General features: G+C 52.5%; 1 protein-coding gene across 1 annotated transcript in view; it reads left to right on the forward strand.

The window, feature by feature from the left end:
• The window catches only part of WNT9B (Wnt family member 9B), a 36,780-nt gene extending 21,845 nt beyond the window's left edge, over nt 1–14,935 (forward strand). Inside the window, exons 2-5 of the mRNA XM_033183494.1 lie at nt 228–484; nt 2,777–3,042; nt 4,439–4,747; nt 13,212–14,935. Of these exons, the coding sequence (XP_033039385.1) occupies nt 228–484; nt 2,777–3,042; nt 4,439–4,747; nt 13,212–13,292 (913 nt within the window). The 3' untranslated portion in view covers nt 13,293–14,935. The remainder of the gene's footprint in view (nt 1–227; nt 485–2,776; nt 3,043–4,438; nt 4,748–13,211) is intronic.
• The last annotated feature ends 9,357 nt before the right edge of the window (nt 14,936–24,292 follow it).

The raw sequence follows: 24,292 nt of genomic DNA on the forward strand, positions 1-24,292 counted from the left end.
TGGATAAGAAGAGCAGAGACTGGAATCTGGAATGCAGGATTAAGGTCCTGCAGCAACCCTTGTTACATGAACCTTGGTTTCCAGTAAAATGGGGACGGGACCTCCAGGGGGTCAGCCTGCCACCCAGAAGGGCAGTAAATGAAGCCCCTGAGGAGGCCCCTTCCCTTCACTTGCCCGTCACCACCATCCCCAAGGCTCACCCGTCTCCCTCCTCTCACTCTCTCTAGCCTGACTGGGCGGGAGGTCCTGACGCCCTTCCCAGGACTGGGCACTGCGGCGGCCCCAGCACAGGGCGGGGCCCACCTGAAGCAGTGCGACCTGCTGAAGCTGTCCCGGCGGCAGAAGCAGCTCTGCCGGAGGGAGCCTGGCCTGGCTGAGACCCTGCGGGACGCTGCGCACCTCGGCCTGCTTGAGTGCCAGTTCCAGTTCCGGCATGAGCGCTGGAACTGTAGCCTGGAGGGCAGGACGGGCCTGCTCAAGAGAGGTGGGGAGGAGGGCCGGGGAGGAGGAGGGCTGGGGGAAGAAGGCTTCAGGGAGGAGGAGACTGGGAGAGGCTGCCCTTTCCTTTTTCCTGGCTCCTGTGCCCAGGCCACACTGCCCTTCCTGCCCTAGCACAGTCCCAAATGAGAAGAGTCCTGGGAGTTAATGAGGGACAGTTGAAGGCCAGGTGTGGCCCAACCTCAGGTTTGGGGGAGTGGAGCAGCAAGGAAGATCCAAGAGAGAAGGAGACACAAGCCTATTCCTGGAGAAGCCCACAGATGAGATGGGGGTCCCCCAGTTGTCTCCCTCTGCCACACACACACACACACACACACACAGAGACACAAAACAAGGCACATGAAGACGTGAGGATGGGCAGCAGCTGGTTCCAGGCCCAATGACACGAGCCAGGCCATGCATTTGTTCACTCCTTTATCTGTCCCTTTGTTCATCACATCCATTGATCCATCAGTCCCTCCTTCCCTTCCACTCCCATTCTACCTCCCTCCCACCTCCACCCACCCACTAAGCATCCGTGGAGGCTCATGGTGAGCCAGGCACTGTGCCAGATGCTGAACAAGACCCCAGCTGCCCTCGGGAACCATGCAGTCTGGAAGGGAGAACACAGATCACCATGTGACTCCCTCACTAAGGGGAAAGGACTTTTGAAGGGGAAGGACGAGGGAATGTGGCTTGAGGACACAGCTCTGGGTGGGTCTCCCTGTCAATTGCCCCTTAAACTCTGACTGCAAGTTGCCATTTTAAATGGAACTTCCAGGCTGGGTGCAGTGGCTTGCGCCTCTAATCCCAGCACTTTGGGAGGCTGAGGCGGGTGGATCACTTGAGATCAGGAGTTCAAGACCAGTCTGGCCAATAGGGTGAAACCCCATCTCTACTAAAAATACAAATATTTAAAAACTGCAGTTGGCCAGTTGCCGTGGCTCACACCTGTAATCCCAGCACTTTGGGAGGCCAAGGTCAGGAGTTTGTAACCAGCCTGGTCAAAGTGGTGAAACCCCATCTCTACCAAAATATAAAAATTAGCCGGCATGGTATCAGGTGCCTGTAATCCCAGCTACTCGGGAGGCTGAGGCAGGAGAATTGCTTGACCTGGGAGGTGGAGGTTGCAGTGAGCCAAGATCGCAGCACTGTACTCCAGCCTGGGAGACAGAACGAGACTCTGTCTCAAAAAAAAAAAAAAAAAAAAAAAGCAGTGATGCTGTACAGGGCAGCCATGCCCCTCCTAGGCCAGCTGCTCTCCACAGTCTGCAGCCAAGCTAATGGCCTCTCTCTGTGTCTCTTGTGGGATGTCACCAGCACCCAGATGCACTGGAGGGCAGGTAGGAAGTAGTGAGCTGGTGGGAGGCCAGCTTTGGGCCACACCCAGCAGAGAGGAGAGCAGTGGTCCCGGAGTGGGTGGGATGGTCAGTCTGGGGCAAGTCAGCCAGGAGACTCAAGGTCACTCTGTCATTGGGTCTATTCCACAGTGGGTAGCAGAGAATGACATATGAGAACCATCATGCCTCACAGGAAGCCCCCGGGGCTTATCTCAGGGGCCTCAGAAATAGGCTGGTCCGAATGGTCACACACTGACTTGGAGTCAAAATGGCAGGTTTAGCCCCAACTGTGCCTGCACCAGTTTTCTGAGTAGCTTCTCTTTGCATCTCAGTGTTCTGAGAGGTGGAGGCTGTAGCCCCTGGCCTGCTGCCCTCTGGGAATCTGGGTACATACTCCATAGTGAATTTGTAAGTTCCATTTATTTATTTATTTATAAATTTTTAAATTTTTTTTGAGATAGGGTCTCCCTCTGTCACCCAGGCTGGAGTGCGATGGTACAGTCTCAGCTCACTGCAGCCTCCACCTTCCAGGTTCAAGTGATTCTCCTGCCTCGGCCTCCTGAGTAGCTGGAAGTATAGGCATGTACCACCATGCCCAGCTAATTTTTGTATTTTTAGTAGAGACGGGGTTTCACCATATTGGTCAGACTGATCTTGAACTCCTGACCTCAAATGATCCGCCCGCCTTGGCGTCCTAAAGTGCTGGGATTAGAGGCACGAGCCACTGCGCCCAGCCTGGAAGTTCCATTTAAATGGCAACTTGCAGTCAGAATTTAAGGGGCAGTTGACAGGGAGACCCACCCGGAGCTGTGTCCTCAAGCCACATTCCCTTGTCCTGTCCATCATGGCGCTGCCACCACCGCCTCCTGCCCTCAGCGGGTGGCAGGCAGCCTCTAAGCTTCCTCCTTTCCTCTCTTCCCCCCTTCCTCCCTCCCTATACTCCTGGGTGCCCGATCCAGGCTTCAAAGAGACAGCTTTCCTGTATGCGGTGTCCTCTGCCGCCCTAACCCACACCCTGGCCCGGGCCTGCAGCGCTGGGCGCATGGAGCGCTGCACCTGTGATGACTCTCCAGGGCTGGAGAGCCGGCAGGCCTGGCAGTGGGGCGTGTGTGGTGACAACCTCAAGTACAGCACCAAGTTTCTGAGCAACTTCCTGGGGTCCAAGAGAGGAAACAAGGACCTGCGGGCACGGGCAGATGCCCACAACACCCACGTGGGCATCAAGGTGAGTATGTCCCCGGCTGCCCACAGTGCCTTCCCACCAGGGTGCAGAGCTGGGGAGCAAGGCTTGAAGAAGGCTAGCACCCCACCCCCCAAAACAGATGAAGAGCCATGAACTTCATGAAGGCAGGATGAACTTCACGTCTTCAACCAACATTCCCTTGGCATCTACTCTGGGCCATGACTGGGTGCCAGGGACACAGCGGAAATAGGGAAGGGTCATGAGTGTCATCGGTGGGAGCAGTGGTCAGCAGTGGGAGCCAGGCTTAGGACTAGGTCTTGGTGAAGCAGGGAGATGCTTGGAGAGGGGTCTCCATTCCAAGGACTGGGCCTTCCTGGAGGTCCTAGAAGCCAACATTGTTTGATAACCTCCATCTAGAGCAACCCCGCTTCTCCTCTATTTTATGGGTGGGAAGATGGAAGTGGCCCAGAGAAGGGAAGGGGCTGAGGTACACAGTAGTGGGAGGCCTGGAGGGTGAAAAGTGTCTGGTCTATTGAGGCAAGGAGGCTGGGAGATGCCAGTGCTTTAGCTGTTTACGAGATTAAGTTCTGAGTTGTCATCACTGAGGTGTGAACCAGGACTGCTGTGTTCAATCACCGAGTTGGTGTGAACCAGGGCTGCTGTGTTCAATCACCGAGTTGGTGTGAACCAGGGCTGCTGTGTTCAATCACTGAGTTGGTGTGAACCGGGGCCGCTGTGTTCAGTCACTGAGTTGGTGTGAACCGGGGCCGCTGTGTTCAGTCACTGAGTTGGTGTGAACCGGGGCCGCTGTGTTCAGTCACTGAGTTGGTGTGAACTGGGACCACTGTGTTCAATCACTGAGTTGGTGTGAACCGGGGCCGCTGTGTTCAGTCACTGAGTTGGTGTGAACCGGGACCACTATGTTTAATCACTGAGCTGGTGTGAACCGGGCCACTGTGTTCAAGCACTGAGCTGGTGTGAACCGGGCCACTGTGTTCAAGCACTGAGCTGGTGTGAACCGGCGCCGCTGTGTTCAGTCACTGAGTTGGTGTGAACCTAGGCCACTGTGTTCAATCACTGAGTTGGTGTGAACTGGGGCTGCTGTGTTCAGTTGCATAAGTGGTCTATTCCACAAGAACTCCAGGCTAAGGGGAGGAGCTGGGACTGAGACCTGGCCCATTCTGTTGTCACCAAGGCATGCACATTGGCACAGTACAGGGCTGTCTCTGCCGAGGGGAAGGAAGTCTTTTACTATTAATAGTTTGCACGAAGGTGCCTCATGGCTAGCTTGGGTTCTCTCTTTCCCTCTCATGGGAACCTTCCTCTGTCTCTTTCCCATTCTCCTGCCGCTGCCCTGCTGGGGTTGGTGCTCTGGGGGCAGGCTCTGGCTGCTGGGCCCAGGCCTCTGACCACGCCTCTCTTCTGCCTCCCCCCACAGGCTGTAAAGAGTGGCCTCAGGACGACGTGTAAGTGCCACGGCGTGTCAGGCTCCTGTGCCGTGCGCACCTGCTGGAAGCAGCTCTCCCCGTTCCGTGAGACGGGTCAAGTGCTGAAACTGCGCTATGACTCGGCTGTCAAGGTGTCCAGTGCCACCAATGAGGCCTTGGGCCGCCTAGAGCTGTGGGCCCCTTCCAGGCAGGGCAGCCCCACCAAAGGCCTGGCCCCGAGGTCTGGGGACCTGGTCTACATGGAGGACTCGCCCAGCTTCTGCCGTCCCAGCAAGTACTCGCCTGGCACGGCAGGTAGGGTGTGCTCCCGGGAGGCCAGCTGCAGCAGCCTGTGCTGCGGGCGGGGCTATGACACCCAGAGCCGCCTGGTGGCCTTCTCCTGCCACTGCCAGGTGCAGTGGTGCTGCTATGTGGAGTGCCAGCAATGTGTGCAGGAGGAGCTTGTGTACACCTGCAAGCACTAGGCCTACTGCCCAGCAAGCCAGTCTGCACTGCCAGGACCTCCCGTGGCACCCTTCCAGCTGCCCAGCCAGCCTGCTGGGCAGGCAGTCATCACATACATGCATAAACCAGCATGTGTGCCAATGCACACAAGTGTGCCACTCACCACCATTCCTTGGCCAGCCTTTTGCCTCTCTTGATACTCAACAAGGAGAAGCGAAGCCTCATCCCTGACCCCAAGCATCGCCAACCTTGTTGAGGACTTGGAGAGGAAGGCAGAGTGAGAAAGATGTGGAGAGAAATAAGGGAGACCAAGAGCACACCAGGACTGAAGTTTTGGAGGGGCGAGAGGGCCTATTCCATCTTGCTTCCTGGGATGAATGGCTTGGAGCCAGCATGTTCTTGGAAGGTGAACTGCTGGGCTGGGAATGCCAAGGCAGGCAGTGCCAGCTGGAAGTGAAGGTGGGATCCTGGCTGGGATGGGCCAGTTGGGTCCTGTGGCCCTGCTCATGTGCAGTGAGCTCCAGGTGTCACACACCCCCACCACTCCCCTGGTTTTGCTGTGCCAGAGATGGGGAGAAAGCCCAAGCGGTAGAAGCCATCCATTCAGAGAAAGGAGAGCTTTCTGCGCTTGAGTGGACCCAAGTGAGATCTGTGCCCTGGAGCCCTGTGTCCTTGTTTTGGCTTTTCAAATACGCCTCCCCTGAGGCCTTATTCTTGTCTCGAGAGCTGGGTTATGCACACTCGCCCAGCTGTGCTCAAAATGACCACCAGTGCAGGTAAGACAGGTGGGAGAACCAGTCACCAAGGCGAGACTCAGTGACCTGAGGTTGAACAGGGAGACAGTGGCCCCTCCCTGTGTTCCTTCCTGGTCAAAGGAATCTTTACTCCCAGCCCAGAGCAGGAGGGCGACAGCTTCCTGGTGCCTGGCAGCGACGTGGCAAGCTCAGTTTCTCAGCTGGCTCTTGAGACAGCTTTGGTGACTTCCTGTGGCTGGGGCCTGCCTGGTCTGTGATGCCCACACACCAGCTGAGTTCACAGTACTGAAGACCAGCAGGCTCAGGAGCTATGACTTGAAGTTACATTTCTATTCTTATGACTGCTCATCTAATTAAGGCTTTTGCCCTGGCTGGGGTTATAGGTGCTTGAGTCCTTGCTAAGCCTGGCTCCTGGGTAGCCTCCTTCAGTGCCTAATGGCCTCTCACTTGGCCCTCACCTTGGCTCTTACTTGAGGAGACATGACTTTGATAATTTCCTCAGATCCTGTGGACATTTTCAGCAACACCTGCCAAGGCCCTCTGTGAAAGGAGGAGAGACTGGCACCTCCGCACAGGCACACATGGATGCACAGCCCCTGAACCAAACTGGGGGTTCCTGTTGCACACGCCTCTCTGGTTCAGGATGAAGACTTTGCAGGGGTCACCTTGCTGGAGACATTGTACTTCCCCAGAGTGGGGCCCGATGCCAGCCAGGAGGAAGTGACTTCTTTCGGGAAGCCCTTGGCCACTTTGCTGGCCCTGCCACGCCCCTCTGTCAGCTTCCTTTCTCCCTAAACCTAGAATTGCTGACCCTTCACCGACACAGGAAACTTCAGAATCAGCTGAATGCTCAGAAACCTCTCCTGTGCCAGCTCCAGGACAAAGACCCACTCCCTGGGCCCCGGCCGACTCCCTGAGACCTCCAAGGGCGAGGAGGAGCTGCCCAGTCTCCAGTGGATCAGGGTAGTCTGGTGGATGCTGGAAGGATTTTTGAGGCTCAGCTGAGAAGCCAAACTGACCTGCGCCCATCTCATTAAAATGACATTGCTGACCCAAGCACCTGGCCCACACCTTGGCAGAAGAAAAACGGGGAGAGGGCTGGTTTTCTTGTTTCTTCCACTTTCCCACAGCATGGAGAGACTTTCTCTGCCTTCCCAATCCATCTTGCTCCTCTGAGACCCCAACTCTGCCTCCACCCAGGCTCAGTGCTGGGCATAAGGCAGCAGGGACCTCACTGGCAGAACAGGGGGCCTGGGAGCAACTTGGGGGCCAGAGCACCCTGATCCACCAACACGCCACCCACATTCTGACTTCATGACTGGCAGTGCCAGGGTCGCGGGAGGGCAAAGGGCAGGGTCTAAGCCATCTAGGCAGTGGCTGGCTGCTAACATGGACACCCCAAGTCAATGGCACAGTGCAGGTTCGGAGGGCTCTTTGGCTTGTGGGGTCTTCTCTGTCTGTCCCTCTCCCTCTCTTCTCCTTCCTTGCTCTCATCCCTTTCTTTTCCAGTTACCCCTAAAGACCCACCTCTGCCCTCTTGGGGCCCCTGGGGACTAGAGTGACCACTGACCCCTCATTCTACAGCTTTAAGGGAAATGCTCACAGGGTATTTTTGTCTACCTCAAATATATAGTTTTTAGAGCAAAGGAGTATAATTTATATAGCTAAGATATATGAGAAAGTATTTATATTATTTATATAGTTGCTGTATTTCATGGACAGCACAGGTGGGGTTTGTGTGTTTTCCCAGAAACCCTCTGGGGAGATACAGCCTGACCTGACCGGGTCCCCCACTGAGCAGGAGGCCAAGTGGCTGGGAAGGAGGTCGAGCCTGTGTCCCATGACTGGGTCTGTCTCAGATCTGGTGAGTACATGTTCCCTCTGTGATGAGCCCTGGTGGGCTCCATCCAGACCCTCCTTGTGATGTTTTTATAGATTTTCTGCTCTTCTGGGTCCAGGCCCCCTTCTTCTGCTCTGGCAAAAGTGTCTTGCTCATAATAATAATGACAACTAGAATGCCACACCTGGCATTTGTAAAGCACTTTGCTGTTCAGAAACAAAAACTTTTACCCCTTTCGTCTCACTTGATTTCTCCGTTATCTCTGCGAGGTGGGTGGGGCCACATTACTGTGGCCATTTTGTAGATGAGGCCCAGAGACGGAGAGCTGTGCTCAAAGTCACAGTGAAGAGACTTGTTCGGTGAATATTTACTGAACATCTCCATAGACCAGGAGCTATGGGCTGACTTCTCTGAGCCCAGGCGTTCCAAAGCCTGGATACCACTGTGAGCCCAAGAACTCAGGGAAGCAGTTCCTTCCCGGGCTGTGATCCTGGCCTTTCGGATCTGGATGGCATGTTGGCGCTTCCTCCAAGTGGAGTCCCATGTCTCAGGGGCTGAGGCTGCCTGAGATGGCTGGAGAGACCAGAACCCCACGGAGGCCACTCCAAGGGGTCCCTCTGCCCACATCGCCCAAGAAGGTTGGGCTACACCACCGGGCCCCTCCCAACCTACAGATGAATTTTGTTTGCTCTCATTTGTGTTTTGCTTGTAAAAATTCGTTGTTTTCCACTGGATTTCTGGCTGCTTTAACAAAAGTCAGCTGCACTGGCAGACTGGGCCTGCATTTCCTCCTGGCCACAGGCAGCTAGAGCGAGGGAGCCTGTTGGCCAGGATGCCCCGAGTGCCCCCATTGCTCATGGATGCTCCTGCCTGCCTCTCAAGAGCACATAGTCCTGTCCCCTGGTCTAGATAAGCCCAGCTTTCCTGGTACCCTTCATCACCTGGCAGACAGACAGCCCCGTGCCAACCCTGGAGATTACTTGCTTTCGAACCTTTCCTTTCTCAAAAACCATGAACTTCCAATGCTTTTTGTCTCAGGACACTTTAGAATAACAATGGAAACCATCACTTATTGAGCGCCCCTTATGTCCATTTATTCAACCAACGATTATTTAGGGATCTCTTATTGAATGCCAGGTAGCATCCCGGGTGCTTGGTACAGCAAGGAACAGGACCAAGTCTCTGCCTCATGGGGCTGACATCCTAGTGGGTGAGAAAGACAATAAACCAATAAATGACATGCCAGTTATTTGCATTGACTTTGTCTCAATTTATTGCAATAACTTTGCACACTGGACATGTTCCCTGTAATGGATAAGGAAATGGAGGTTGTGAGATGAGAAGCCTCCTCGTTGCAACTGGCAGGCAGCGGGGCCAGGATTGGAACACAGATCTCCCAGCCTCCAAAGTATGAGATTTTTCCTCTATGTTACTAGTATAGGTCGGGCAGGGATGGATCGCCCCATTTTATGGATTCTGGGTAAAGTGAGGCCTAGAAGAAGGAAGTAACCCATCCTGGATTACACACCAACTCAGACCAGAGCCTGGGTCCTTCCTGGAGGTGATACGCGTTTCCGGAGCTCTCATGCTATGGCAAGCAGCGTGGGTCAGGGTGGGGTGGGATGAAGCCAGGCAGGGGCCTTCAGGGACCTACAGTCTAACAGGAGAAATGGGAAGCACAGCCATGCAGTGGTTTGGGTCATTTACACAGGAACCCTGTGTCCCATTTCTGGCCACAGTGCCTTCCCAACATGCTTTGGGAGGTCTCACCCATCAGGATCCTCCTGGGGGTCTGATGGGAGAGGAGGCCTCTTTCTGAGTCAAGCACAGCAGAGTGTGCCTGTCTCCTGGCTCAGGCCTGCCCTGCCCCAGTTCTTCAGCCCTGCTGGGGTCCACATTGCCTTACCTGGGCTCCCCAGGGTGGAAGGCAGTCCAGCCCTGCAGGGGCCTACATTTCCACTAGCATCCCTGTCCTAACATGCTCCTTCTACCCAGTGTTCCTGGGCCCGGAAACCAGCTGGCTCTGAGTAATGACAGACACGTCCACATGCAGCAGCAGGCTCCAGTTTATCAAGGGATTTCTCATCTGTTTCCTCTCTTAAATCTCAAAAGGTGGACACCCTTCTTCTTTTTTTACAGATAGGGGAATTGAGACACAAAATGGTTAAGTGACTTACCAGAGGCTACATTGCTAGCAAGTGGATCCAGGCCTTTTGCCTCCAAACCCCATACTCTTTCTACCATACACCATCCTCACCTCCTCTTGTCCCCATCTGAGCCTTACCTTGTTCCTACTTGCAAACTGGTTCCCAAACAGGCCTGCAGACCTCTCCACCTCCAGCTGCTCAGTGCCACCATCTTCCAGGAGAACCAGGGCTTGTGCAGACAATCACTGGGTGGGTACCCTACCCACAGTATCCTCCTCCTTTAAAAACAACCACATGTGCTATCTTTCTTTGCATATGCAATATCTATCTTGTTGAATCATTTGTGAGACCTTTGAAGACACCAAGACACTTACATACTTTATCATGTATCTCCTAAGGACAAGAACATTCTCCAACAGAACCACAAGGCCATCACCACATCTAAGAGATGTAACATTGACACAAATTATCTACTACATAGTCCACATTCAGACTTCCCCAATTGTCTCTCAAAATGTCCTTTATAACATTATTTTCTGGCCAGGTGCAGTTCATATCCATAATCCCAGCGGTTGGAGAGGCCGAGGCAGGAAGATCACTTGAGCCCAGAAGTTTGAGGCTATAGTGAGCTGTGATTGCACTACTGCCTTCCAGCCTGAGCGACAGAGCGAGACCCTGTCTCTAAAAAATTAAAATTAAAAACATTTTAAAACATGTTTTCCTGGCCCAGGATCTACTCAAGAATTAGGCAATACACATTGTTGTTATGTCTCTCCACCTCCCTGTAATCTAGAATAGTCCCCTGCTTTCTTTGCTTTCATAGTAGTGATAGTTTGAAGAGTTCAGGCTGCATGTCTCATATAACACTTCTCAACTGAGATTTGCCTGATCGTTTCCTTATACTTGGATTCAGGTTAAACATTTTGGTAAGAAGCTGCTTGAGTGATGTGTATCCTATTCTGTGCATGCTGTTAGGAGCCACAGGATGTTTGTTGTTGCCCAGGCTGGAGTGCAGTGGCGCAATCTCGGCTCACTGCTCACTGCAACCTCCACCTCCTGGGTTCAAGCGATTCTTCTGCCTCAGCCTCTAGAGTAGCTGGGATTACAGGCTCACCCATGATGGGGATGGGGACATTCTGGAGGAGAGGCACTGGGGTGAAGCATCCTATATGCCTGCCCCCACCTTCCCCATTTCTTTCCCATTCTTGGCTTCACCCCATCTCTCACCAGTTCCTTCTTGCAACCAATCATGCAGCAGACACCGATTGGTGGCCTATGGTGCATGAGGCACATGACGGAGTCCTAGACGCCATGGTAATGAGACTAGATCCAGCCTTCAGGGAGGTCCCAGACAAGGGGAGAGACAAGCAAATAGATGGCTGACATGCACGGTGTCCAGAACTCCAGTAGCTGGCTCTGTGCAGGCTCCACTCCACACAGGCACTCCTGTGCAGGCCATTTCCTCACATTCCCCTCTGGGCAACCCCAGAGGTCCCCAAGGGTCCATACAACCATGATCCCCATTTTGTTTTTTTTTTGAGATGGAGTCTCCCTCTGTCTCCCAGGCTGGAGTGCAGTGGCATGATCTCGGCTCACTGCAAGCTCTGCCTCCTGGGTTCACGTCATTCTCCTGCCTCAGCCTCCCAAGTAGCTGGGACCACAGGTGCCCACCACCACGCCCGGCTAATTTTGTTTTTGTATTTTTAGTAGAGACAGGGTTTCACCGTGTTAGCCAGGATGGTCTTGATCTCCTGACCTCATGATCCTCCCACCTCGGCCTCCCAAAGTGCTGGGATTACAGGCATGAGCCACTACGCCCAGCATTGTTTTTTTTGTTGTTGTTGTTTTTGCTTTTTTGAGATGGAGTCTTGCTTTTGTCACTCAGGCTGGAGTGCAGTGGCACGATCTTGGCTCACTACAACCTCCGCCTCCCGGGTTCAAGCAATTCTCCTGCCTCAGCCTCTAGAGTAGCTGGGATTACAGGCGACTGCCACCATGCCCGGCCTTATTTTTGTATTTTTAGTAGAGACGGGATTTCACTATGTTGGCCAGGCTGGTCTCGAACTCTTGACCTCAGGTGATCAACCCACCTTAGCCTTCCAAAGTGCTGGGATTACAGGTATGAGCCACTGCACCTGGCCTATGGTCCCCATTTTATAGATGAGGAAACTAAGGCTCAGAGGGGCTCCCTTGCCACGCAATAAGTAGCAGGGCTGGAAATGAAACAGCTTTGTCACTGTCTCTTCTGGGGAGTGCAGGGCATGGCCTGGGGACAGACAGAAGGGGTATGAGGGAGTTGCAAGGATTCAGGGTGACTGGTGGCATCTTCTAATCCTGCTGCTTGGTCCTCCTTGTCTTCTCCTCTCTCTCTTTCTCCCTACCCTGCATACCTGTGGAGAGGAGGCTGATGCCTCTTGCGCGTCTTATCCCCCCAACTCCCATCCCTCCTCAAGTCCCCAGGGGCTGTGGGGCCCACATTCCTCACTGGCTCTCTTGGGCCCATTAGTGTGTTTACGCTGGAGCTGTCTCAGGGGAGCTGAGCCCCTACCCCTGCCCCACTGTCCTCCCGCCATGGAGAGTGGGCAGTGGAGTGGTGGAGGCCGGGCAGAGGCGCGGGAGAACCTGACTCAGCGTCCGAATTCCTGCCCCCACGTCTCAACAAGTCCAGGGTGGCCAGAAGCCTGGGGAGCAACGATAGCCCACTGGGACCCCCACCTCTTCCCACACAGCCCTTCCAGAGCCTGACAGGCTCTAATCTCAGCTGTCTTCATGCAGCCAGCCCTCCGAGCCCAGGGTCACCTGACGCCGACACATTTTAATTCAGAAGCTGATTTCTGCTTGTTGGCAACATGTCATTTCTGAAATTGCTTTCTCTGCCCAGAGGCGGGAGATGTCAGAGCTGTGCAGGTGTTGCAGTGGTGCCGCCCCCGCCCCACACCCAGCCCCCTCCCCAAGTTCAGGAAGGATTAAGGGGTGTGAGGGGGCACACAGGAGATCCTCAAGCTCTGCTTCTCATGTTTCCCCAAGGGCTGGGGGCCAGGGATGGGGGACGCCTGGAATGGCCTCTGCTTTCCTTTCCAGCCTGATGACAGAGGCCCAGGGTTTGGTAAATGGAGCTGCTGCTCTGCCAGTACTGACAACAGCCACAGTAGTTGTTTTGCGCAGGCTTCATACAGGTACCAAGTGCTCTGCAGAGTGCCTCTCACGTGCATTGTTGTATTTGAATCTTATGACAACCCTCCAATTTGGTGTCATCCCTCCTTTGCAGCTGAGAAAACTGGGGCTCAGAGAGGTTAGATCACTTACCTGAGGTCACACAGCAAGTATGTGGCAGGGCCAGCGTTCAGACCCAGTGAGGGCAACAGCTGGACTGGGATTGGGAGATCTGGGAAGGGAGAGGCCGTGGAGCTGGGAGGACTATGGCCTGGCTTCTATATTTGCTTCCTGACTTGGTTCAAATATCTCCAGTGAAATTTGTGAACTCCCCCAGCTTCCCAACTCCTGCAACCCATCAACTCTTTTATATTTCCTTAGCTTTTTATTTTAGATGAAGTCTTGTTCTTGTTGCGCAGGCTAGAGTGCAGTGGCAAGATCTCGGCTCACCGCAACCTCCACCTCCCAGATTCGAGCGATTCTCCTGTCTCAGCCGCCTGAGTAGCTGGGATTAGAGGCATGCGCCACCACACCTGGCTAATTTTGTATTTTCGGCTAATTTTATATTTTTAGTAGCGATGGGGTTTCTCCATGTTGGTCAGGCTGGTCTCGAACTCCTGACCTCAGGTGATCCACCTGCCTCGGCCTCCCAAAGTGCCGGTGTGATTACTGGTGTGAGCCACTGTGCCTGGCCAGCTTTTATTTTTTTTCTTTTTTCTTCTGAGACAGAGTCTCGCTCTGTCACCCAGGCTGGAGTGTGCTGGCGTGATCTCTGCTCACTGCCACCTCCACCTCCCAGGTTCAAGCGACTCTCTTTGCTCAGCCTCCCAAGTAACTGGGACTACAGGTGTGCACCACCACGCCCAGCTAATTTTTGTATTTTCAGTAGAGACGGGTTTTCACCATGTTGGCCAGGCTGGTCTCAAATTCCTGGTCTCAAGTGAACCGCCGGCCTCAGCCTCCCAGGGGTGCTGGGATTACAGGTGTGAGCCACCGTGCCCGGCCGCCTTAGCATGTTGTGTATGTCTTGAGTGACAGCCATCTGTCAATATTGGCATCCTTTTTTTTTATTGGATGAATGAATGAACAAATGAATTTATAAATCTTGTTCTCCATATTGTTTACCCATCCTTATTTCCCTCACTGGCAGTGTCCTGCCATAGCAGGATTCCTGGTGTAGCTGGCACCACATCCCTCCCTGACACACGGGCTCCTTATTTCCCATGCTACCTACCCTTTTCTCTTCTCCCTTTCCTTCCTTCATTCCCCCTGGCTTCCCCTTCCCAACTCTCAGAATCCCTGGCTGCCTTAACCACAAGAACAAAGCTGTGCAGAAGGCTGAACCTGGAGCTTCTGCAAGATGAGGCGGGAAATGAGCTAACCCAGCTGGAAAGCAGTGTGCTGGTCGCTGGGAGAGATGGCGCTTGGGCTAACCCACCCTCCCCAAGGTGGTCCCCCCGTCTCATCTCCACCCGCTTCCCCAGATGGACTTCTTTCTCTCCCTCCAGCACTTCAGAGGACGCACAGCTGTGTGTACTTGACCCTGGGCCTGGGCTAGTGCTGGGGACATAGCCAGTCTGGCTGATATGGTGCCCAGGACAGAAAGCTGTCCTCACCCACTTCATGCACTAGTTGTGTTGGTAATAAGCATTAACTTTATAACTATCCCATTTACTGCAGGTATATAAACCTATATCAATTGGTGGGGGTGGAGGTTAAACTAAAGAAGACATCAAAGATGCATAGAACTATTGGGCCCCTTCCAATTATTAAGTAAGATTTGTAGGAGGCCATCAGTTTGTACTATGCTCCTCTAATGGACCCAAGAGACCAGACAAATATGGAGTCACTCATGCTAAATGCAATTAACTTAGGAGTATACTCCTAAGTTGCAAAAAGTTGTAACAAATCTCTGAGTTTTGGGGCAGTTACAGCAGCTGAGCATTTGTCAATGTAGGTGGCCAAGTGATTCAATCAAGGATGCTGAGCTCTTACCAGTTAAGCTGTATCTACATCTCACTTCTGTTTTCTGTCCATAAATACTGCCTGATCATGTTGCTGGTTGGAGTTCTTTGAATGTGCTGTGGTTCAGAGAGCTGCCCAATTCTAGAATCATGAATAAAAGCCAATTAAGATCTTTAAACAAAATTTGTTGTCATTTTGTCTCTTGACACCATTTTACAGGTGGGCAAAGTGAGGCCAGGTGAGCAACAGCATCTGCTTTTTTTTGTTGTTGTTGTTTGTTTTTTGTTTTTCGTGTTTTGTTTTTGAGAGTCTCACTTTGTCGCCCAGGTTGGAGTGCAGTGGTGCGATCTCAGCTCACTGCAAACTCCATCTCCTGGGTTCAAGCAATTATCCTGCCTCAGACTCCCGAGTAGCTGGGGTTACAGGCATGCACCACTATACCTGGCTAATTTTTGTGTTTTTAGTAGAGATGGGGTTTCACCATGTTGCCCAGGCTGGTCTCGAACTCCTGGGCTCAAGCGATCCACCTGCTTTGGCCTCCCAAAGTGCTGTGATTACAGACATGAGCCACGGCGCCCAGCCAGCAATAACATCCTTAACACAAAGTTGGAGTTGTGGTAAAATGAGGTCAGGATTGGGCAGGCACCAATGGGACTTTGGGAGTATAGCATTGCTCTATTTCCTGATAATTAATGAAGGATACTGTTTATGTTCCCATTTAAAAATAAGCCTGAAAAATTGAAATCAGGATCCATTTCACAGAGGATGGTCAAATGTCCAAGAAGAAGGGACAGGTGGTCATTAAAATTCAGATAAACAGAGTCCCCAGTGAGCACTGTCTTGGGAGTTAGAACTAAGCAGGCAAAGTCACCTTTCTTCTCTGAGCCTCACTCATTAAAAAAAAAAAATCTCTATATAGATATCTTTCTACAGAAATCTCTCAGAGAATGCCAGATGTGGTGGTTCAAGCCTGTAATCCCAACACTTTGGGAGGCTGAGGCAGGTGGATCATCTGAGGTCAGGAGTTCGAGACCAGCTTGGCCAACATGGTGAAACCCCCATCTCTACTAAATACAAAAAATTAGCCGGGCATGGTAGCATATGCCTGTAATACCAGACACTTGGGAGGCTGAGGCAGGAGAATCACTTGAACCCAGGAGGTGAAGGTTGCAGTGAGCCAAGATCACCCCACTGCACTCCAGCCTGGGTGACAGAGTGAAACTCCCTCTCCCAAAAAAAAAAAAAAAGAAAAAGAAAAAAGAAATATCTCAAAGAGATAGATAACACACGTAGCACTCCTACTACGTGCCAGCCACTGTGCTGGACCCCAGGGATGAAGCAATTAGTGAGACAGGCAGAGTCCCTGCTCTTAAAGCACAGAAGACAGATAAACAAGTCATCATTATTCAATGTGATGAAACTGACAACCCTACTCACCCTGGGCAGCCAAACTCAGTGGCTGGGAACTGGAGATAGGGAGAGCAGGGAGACTTTTTACTCCATTTCTTGTTGCTTTTGAATTCTGAACCATGTGAATGTATTCTTGATCCAAAATAAATAAAAATAAAATGTGATGAGTTTTCACAAGTGGGACGTAGAGTATGCTTATGGCAACATCAGCAGGGAGAAGGGATACTTAACTGGCCTGGGGGATGTCAGAGAAAGCTTCCCAGAGAAGTGAGAGCCCAGCTACAGCCTGAATCTTAGGGAGGTGTGGGTCAGGTGGGGAGTTGAAGGAAGAGGGATGCAGGTGTCAGTGGGAGTTTATGGTGCTGGGTGACAGACGCTAACCTTGCAGGTCACTGGGAGGATTAAAAGTGTCCCCAGAAAGTGCCTGGTACACAGGATGTGCTTACTGTATGGTAGCTATTATTATTCCTCAATTACGGTTGCTGTCATTGACAGAGGCTAGGGAGAGGGGACCCTAAGGCTGCCACTGACTCTACTGATATATTCCTGGGCCTCTGAAAGGCCCTCGGTGACAGGAACTCCTAACACTGCTGCTGCATTTTACAGTTTACACTAATCCAATCCTGGGTAAAGGAGGGCAGAGAGAAGTTTGAAGCTCAGGGTGGTCAAGTGAGGGGGATTCTTGGCTCTTCTAGAATCAGCTCCCTGTCAAGCACAGGACCAAAACAACCCCACACTGTCTGGTTTCTCATCTTATGTCACAGACCAAGAAATTTCCCCATTTCTAGGAAGACCAAGAAATTTCCCCATGCCAGACCCAAGGCAGCAGCATACTGTTCATAGCAATGAAAACCAGTGTTTCCAAGCGCCACCAATGCACCTGGTGCTGTGCAAAATGCTTTACTTGGATTTGATTAAATCCTTGACCTCACAACCACCCTACCAAGAGCAAGCTACTGTAATCACTACCCCCATTTTACAGATGAAGAAACTGAGGCATGTAAAGGTTAAGTAACCTGCCTGAGGTCACATTGTCAAGCTTTGACTCCAGGTGCCTCTTAGCCCCTTCCTGACCCTAAAGCAGAGCTCTCATATCTAAAACGTCCTCTGCTTGCCTGCTCAGCTCTTCCCTGCAGCAGGAAGAGAATCATTTCTCCGGATTCTGCCCAGCCTACTAAGTACAACTCAACCTTTATTCGTGTCCTAGACTTAGAACCCATGGTGGCATCAATAAGATTTTGAAAATCTGATTTCCAGGTGGGGCAGATGGTCAGGAGTTGACTATATCTAGATGCAGGATGGGGAGGGAATGAACCACTCACTCAGAGATGTCCCCTTCAGAATCAGGACCTCTGGGTGTGACTGCCTTAGCCAGGCAGGAAGTGTCTCCCTGGGCGTGGCAGGGGTGGCTCAGCACGTCTGACCCTCGGAGAGCTGTGGGGCCAGCTAACAACAGGCAAGCAGAGCTGGAGACCAAGTCCCCTCTGTCCTTTCTTGGAAGAACATGGAAGTCATGTAGTAACCCATAGCTTCATCATGGTCTTAGTGGAGACCAGCCAGCTGTCAGGGATCGTGGCCATCAGCCCCCGCTGGGATAAATGGACCTCTGAGTCCTAAAAAGCTAATTAAGACCTCTGACTTCTGTGTTCTTGGTCCCCCATCATCCATACCTGTGCTGTGATTATTAGAGTATGCCTTTTCTTCCCTCCCAACCCTGGATGGAGGGATCCACACAACCCTCCCTCACCCTCCTCGCCACAGACCCCAAGCACTTATTCATTCTGAAAGTGTCAGTTGCATTTCATGGACTCCTAAGTGGGACCTTTGACTTTTGACCTCTAGAGGACAGAAGGCAGCTTCTACTAGCAACCAGACCTCGGCCTTGCACACAGGACGGACATTCTTTATCGATGGACCTCTCCATGCCTTTATTTCTATATCATCTGTAAAATGAGGATCAAGATACTAACACCTACATCGCAAGGATCACGGTCGTTAATACAAGTGCTTAGAACAGTGCCTGGCACATGGTCAGCTCTAAATAAGCGTTCTCTGCGATTACTACCATTACCGTAAATATTATCCTAAGTGGCCCCTCCCATGTCACCATTTCAGCCCGGCCTGCATCTCCACCCCTGAGGCTCTGCCTCATTCTTGGGTCTGCTCTATGTCTTTTTGTCCCTCATCCCTCCTCCTCCTTGCTCCTCTTCCCTCCCTGCCAGTCCCCCGCTGCTCCTGCAGTCTTGTGCCGACTAATCATGCTGCTGTCAGTTCAGATTAGAGCCCATTACGTTCCTTCATCTCAGCTTAAAATTTTTGTGGTTTCCCAACTCTGCCTAAAGTGCTCCATGAGGGACAAGGGCTGCCCAGCTGGAGGGTGCTTCAGGAGGAAGAATTCGGGTCTGTGAGTTCCCTGGTGGGCTTTCCTCTTTCCTGCCAATTCGAGAAGAGGCTGGATGGTGGGGAGTGGGCAAAGGGGAGCAGTTCCTCCTGTGCTTTCATCAGGAGCTCAGTCTCCGAGACCAGGGAGTGGAAGGTCTTGGCATCCCAGCATCACTGCCACGGGGTAGACTCATACTGGTGTCGTGTGATGGCACTGCTCTGGGACCACATTTTGGTCACTCCATTTGAGAATTCCCAGGGCTGTGAAATTTTGCAACTGAGAGACTCCTCACAAAACCACTGTGCTCAGCCCTTGAACTGGGGTCTATCTCCTTCAGCCACAGGCATGGCCTCTCTCTGGGATGGCATTGTCCATAGTAACCCTTGGACCTTGTCACAAGCTTCCTTCCAAAGGCCCAAGCTCCAAGGATCTCACTGACCATAGGGTCCCTCAGGAACCCTGGGCAAGGCTCTCAGGAAGAGACAAAAGCAGGAGCAAGAGGCACGGGCGGGGGTTGGATGCAAGGAAGGAAGGAAGCCAAGAACCACCCGTTTTAATGCTCATGTTCAGTGGGCCTGGCATTGAGCCAGGACTTTGCCAGCTTCATCCTATTTAATTTCCATGACAGCCCCCGAGGTAGGTGCACCTATCACCACTTGACAGTTGAGGAAACTGAGGCACAGAGAAATGAAGGGTCCTTGCCTGAGGGCCTTGCCAGAGGCTGGAAAGGGGAAGAGTAGGATTTTAAATTCAGGTTGCAAAGCACCTGATGGGGAGAAACAGGAGAGGGACCCCTGGCAGCCTCAAGGCTCTCTGGCTAGTCCCAGCCTCTGGAAAATTTGGTCCAGACCCTGAAATTCTGTGTCTAGGTCTTCCCTGTCCTGTGACTTGGGTATTACGTGTTAATAATCCTATTTAACCTTTGTGTAGCACATTCCTGTTTACAAAGCGTCTTCTGTGGCTGTTCTTTTTGAGCCTCACCATAGCCCACAAGGCAGGGAGGGGTGCCTTATCGTCCCCTTTTGCAGATGAGCAAACTGAGGCTTAGAGAGACGAAGCCTCTTGCCAAGGTCACAGATGGGAGATGACTCAGCCAGAACCCAAAGCAAGGTCGCCAGGGCCCAGCTGTGCAGTGAGGACACCGCACTCTGACCTCTTTGATGGATGGTAGGCATTCACCACACCATCTGCAGCGTCCTCAGTTGGGCCAAGAGCTGAGAGGCTTCCAGGGGGTACCCAGCCAGGGGCTCTCATGTGGGACCCTCAAACCTTCCCCCTTCCAAGGCTATCAGTTCAGCTGCGAGGATGTCAGTTTGTCTGTACAGAACACCAGGGAGAAAATGATCACTGCCATGAAATGCCTCCCGTTCCACCCGACCTGACAGCCTTCCAGCCAGAAACATCCTTGCATGTGGCCCAGTCTCATCCTCCCGCTAGGTCTGGTCCTTCTTTATCCTCTGACCAGAGGACTTCCCTCTGCAGGGGCTTCAGGAACCCTGGAACTTTCTTGGCTCCAAACTAAACGGTCTGTGTTTCTAGTGAATGTTAATGGCAGTCCTTAGAGTTTCCAAGTTCCTCCCTTTACTCTTCTTTTCTTTTCTTTCTTTTCTTTCTTTCTTTTTTTTTTTTTGAGACGGAGTCTAGCTCTGTCGCCCAGGCTGGAGTGCAGTGGCCTGATCTCAGCTCACTGCAAGCTCCGCCTCCCAGGTTTACGCCATTCTCCTGCCTCAGCCTCCCGAGTAGCTGGGACTACAGGCGCCCGCCACCTCGCCCGGCTAGTTTTTTGTATTTTTTTAGTAGAGACGGGGTTTCACCGTGTTAGCCAGGATAGTCTCGATCTCCTGACCTCGTGATCCGCCCGTCTCGGCCTCCCAAAGTGCTGGGATTACAGGCTTGAGCCACCGCGCCCGGCCTCTCTTTTTTTTTTTAATGGAGTCTTGCTCTGTCACTCAGCCTGGAGTGTAGTGGTGCAATCTCGGCTCAGTGCAACCTCCACCTCCTGGGTTCATGTGATTCTCCTGCCTCAGCTCTGGAGTAGCTGGAATTACAGGCGCATGCCACCACGTCCAGCTAATTTTTGTATTTTTAGTAGAGAGGGGGTTTCACCATGTTGGCCAGACTGGTCTCGAACTCCTGACCTCAAGTGATCCACCTGCCTCAGCACTCCCCAAGTGCTGAGATTACAGGCGTGAACCACTGTGCTGGCCTCCTCCCTTTACCCTTGGTGGCTGGAATTGTCACACCCCTGCCTAAAAACCCCAGGTAAATCCCTCAGCTCTTCCCCACCATCCAGCCCACCTTCCCAGACCCACACCTCCAATGCCCCTCAAGGTACACCACAGCCCCATCCCCTGAGCCGAATCACCTGTCTGAATGCCGATTACATGTTCCCTGCTCTGTGCCTTTGTATATGCCAGTCCTACTGACAATGACTTTCCTGCCTTTGTCCATCCAACTCACTCCTGCTCAGCCTTGAAGACTCAAGCTGTAGAAAACGTCCAGTCTCTCCCCTGAATCACTTCCTCTTCTGAGCTTCCACCATCAGACTGTTTTTCCCTTTATGCCTGCACTAGCATTGTAGGTGTCTGTCCATCTGTCCATCTCTTTCTCTCCCCACACTGGACTGTGAGCTTTCTATGAGCAAGAAGTGGCTCTCAGCCACCTCAATTCCTGAAAAAATTCTTGCCATTCTTTCTTTCCTTCCTCCTGTCTGTCCTCTCTCCTTCAATAAATATTTAGACAGTCCTGCAAAGTGCCAGGCCAGGTACTGCGGGCTCAGGGATGGACAAAAAAAGACATGATCCTAGTTTTCACAGATGTTCAATCTAGTGGCTGATGTACATCATCAAATATACATACAATTGATCAAAAGATTCATCACCACTATGTATGTGTCTGTTGAAGAACTACAGAGTGCTGGCTTATGCAGTCCAGGGCTACCTAACCCTTCTTTTTCTTTCTTTCTTTTTTTTTTTTTGTTGAGGTGGAGTCTCACTCTGTTGCCCAGTCTGGAGTGCAGTGGCGCGATCTTGGCTCAATGCAACCTCTGCTTCCCAGGTTCAAGAATTCTTGTGGCTCAGCCTCCTGAGTAGCTGGGATTACAGGAGCGTACCACCATGCCTGGCTAATTTTTGTATTGTTAGTAGAGTTGGCTTTTCACCATGTTGGCCGGAATGTTCTCAAACTTCTGACCTCAAGTGATCTACCTGCCTCGGCCTCCCAAAGTGCTAGGATTACAGACATGAGCCCCATTGCTTGGCTACCTGAACTTTCTTAAGAAATACGTGGTTCTGAGGAGTAGGTTCCTGTATTCAAATCTTTCATAGCAATCCAGCATCATGTTGGCTGGCCTCTCAGACACTGGCCACTGTAGTTTCAGCTTGAGGTCCTTTAGGGACTTCTGATCCTTTCTTTTTTTTTGAGACGGAGTCTCGCTCTGTCACCCAGGCTGGAGTGTGCAGTGGCGCAATCTCGGCTCACTGCAAGCTCCGCCTCCCGGGTTCACGCCATTCTCCCACCTCAGCCTCCGAGTAGCTGGGACTACAGGCGCCCGCCAGCTCGCCCGGCTAGTTTTTTGTATTTTTAGTAGAGATGGGGTTTCACCATGTTAGCCAGGATGGTCTTGATCTCCTGACCTCATAATCCACGCGCCTCGGCCTCCCAAAGTGCTGGGATTACAGGCTTGAGCCACCGCGCCCGGCCTTTCTGATCCTTTTTATCTATCTTTGCTCAAACTCATTTATTCTCATGTGGCCAGTGTAGCTACAGCTTGGGGTTCTTTATGGACCTCAGATCCTTTTTATCTGTTTTTGTCCAGACTCTTTCATTCTCCCAGCCAGGCATTTATGGGGCTCTCCTAGAGCAGTCTAGCCCAGAGCCTTTTGGGTGGAGGGTGTCTGCCTATGGGACAGTGTATATGAGCAGAGTAGGGGAGGCCAGGACCCCCTTGACTTGAGTATCTACATGTCACCTGTGGAATCTCCTCACCACGGGGAGATGTAAGAACAGCCATCGAGTTCCAAGCTGAGGTTGGAATCCTGAAAACAACAAACTGGAAGGCCATGGCTTCTAGAGGCATCTAGAAAGATTGCAAGTGTCAGCAAGAGAAAGAAGCAAAGAGTCCAGTTAATTCTCCTGAGCTAGGGCAGAGCCCGTGAAGAGCCAAGGTAGCCAGGGGCTGAGGGTCCCTGGTGAGGCCAGAGAGTGGATGTCATGCTTCAAGTGGGCGTGGAGGTGTCGTGGTGGACATCTTCATCAAGACACAAACAATGATGCTGAGCACAGTGGGGTTAGCACAGCTAGCTCACCCATGGCTTGGTTTGTAACTCCAGACCAGGATACTCATCCTCTATATGCAGCCAGTGAATTCGCCCCCAAGATTTGGAGAATGCCTACTGTGACTGCTTAGGTGCCACCCTGATCATAGCCAACAAACACCCATGAAACACCTCGGACATCCAAAACACTGTTGGGTTGCGATGGTGTAACAAAGTCATCCTGGCCTTGTTCTGAGCTAGTTGCCCTGTTCTTTCATCTCAATACCTTAGGTATAAAGGCCGGTGCTGAAGATGCTGCCGAGTCCTCGATGGACTTGCAGCCTCACGGGACTAACTTCACAGCGGGCAACGTGATTGACTGAGTCCCTTTCCTTCTCTGGGCCTTGGGTTCTTGCTCTGTAATAACAAGGCGGATCAGCCTACCCGACCTTGGATTTTGCCAGGCCTCATAAGATTCCAATGTAGGTTTACACAAAAGGTCACTGCGTGATGTGCAGGGGTCATTAAGTCCCCCAAGACAGGTGCCAGGAAACCTACCAATTGGATAATTAGGCTTGCCCCGACCCTTCAGCCCTTGAGGGAGCAGAGGTGGACTCCAGCTGCCCTCCCCATGGGGCGGAAGTGCCGGCACTGCGGGGGTCCCCTGGTGGAATGTGGCTGTGGTGGGTGCTGGGACAGAGGGCTTGGCTGACAGATCTAAGGCTGCCGCCTGCCACCAGGTCTCCGTGGGGCCGCCTGCCGGCCCCCCTCCTGTGGAATGACGAGCTCATTCCCCCCACCTGGCGTTTAATCTTTAATGCAGTCCCAGCTGCCCTCGGGCAGGACCCATCAACCCACCCGCTCTGATAAAAGCGATAATTAGCTCTTTTTCAACTTTTCACTTCTCCCCCTTCTACTCTGATGTGTGAGCATTGGGAGGATTCCAGCTAATGGGCCTGTCCACAGCCAATTCCCGGGCTGTGCAGGCCGGAATGCACGAGGTCATTAGCGGGGCCTCCCGGGCAGGGGCCTGTGCTCAAGACGTGCTCGCCTGCCTGCTCTGGGGCATCCCAGCCACTGGAGAGCCAGCCGGGTCTCGGCAGAGCAGACCTGCCCAGACAGGTCAGATCCCACCTTCCTTGGTAGTGGCCCCTGCCCGCACCGCAGCAGAGACCATAGGAAGGTGGCCTTAGGCCCTTGCAGCGCCCAGCTGAGAGGACACAGGGCCATCCGTCCCCAGGCATCGCCCTGCTCCCAGGGCAGACAGCCCAGCCTGGGTTCAGCCACCGGTCAGTGCGGAGGCTGCTGGCTGGGATCCCCCACCCCGGCCCCACAAGTGACTTATAATAACTAACTTGTACACGGAGCCTTACAAAGTGCTTCCAGTTCTGATATAGCTGCAGCCCAAGGCTTAACCAGGCAGGCTCAGGAGCTGGGCTGTAAGAGTCAAATCCTAACTTCCCCATTTGTGTTACGAGGATGGAACCTCCC

The sequence above is a fragment of the Trachypithecus francoisi genome, unplaced genomic scaffold (genome assembly GCF_009764315.1).
Source record: "Trachypithecus francoisi isolate TF-2019V2 unplaced genomic scaffold, Tfra_2.0 Contig00141, whole genome shotgun sequence".
In the NCBI taxonomy this organism is placed as follows: Eukaryota; Metazoa; Chordata; class Mammalia; order Primates; family Cercopithecidae; genus Trachypithecus; species Trachypithecus francoisi.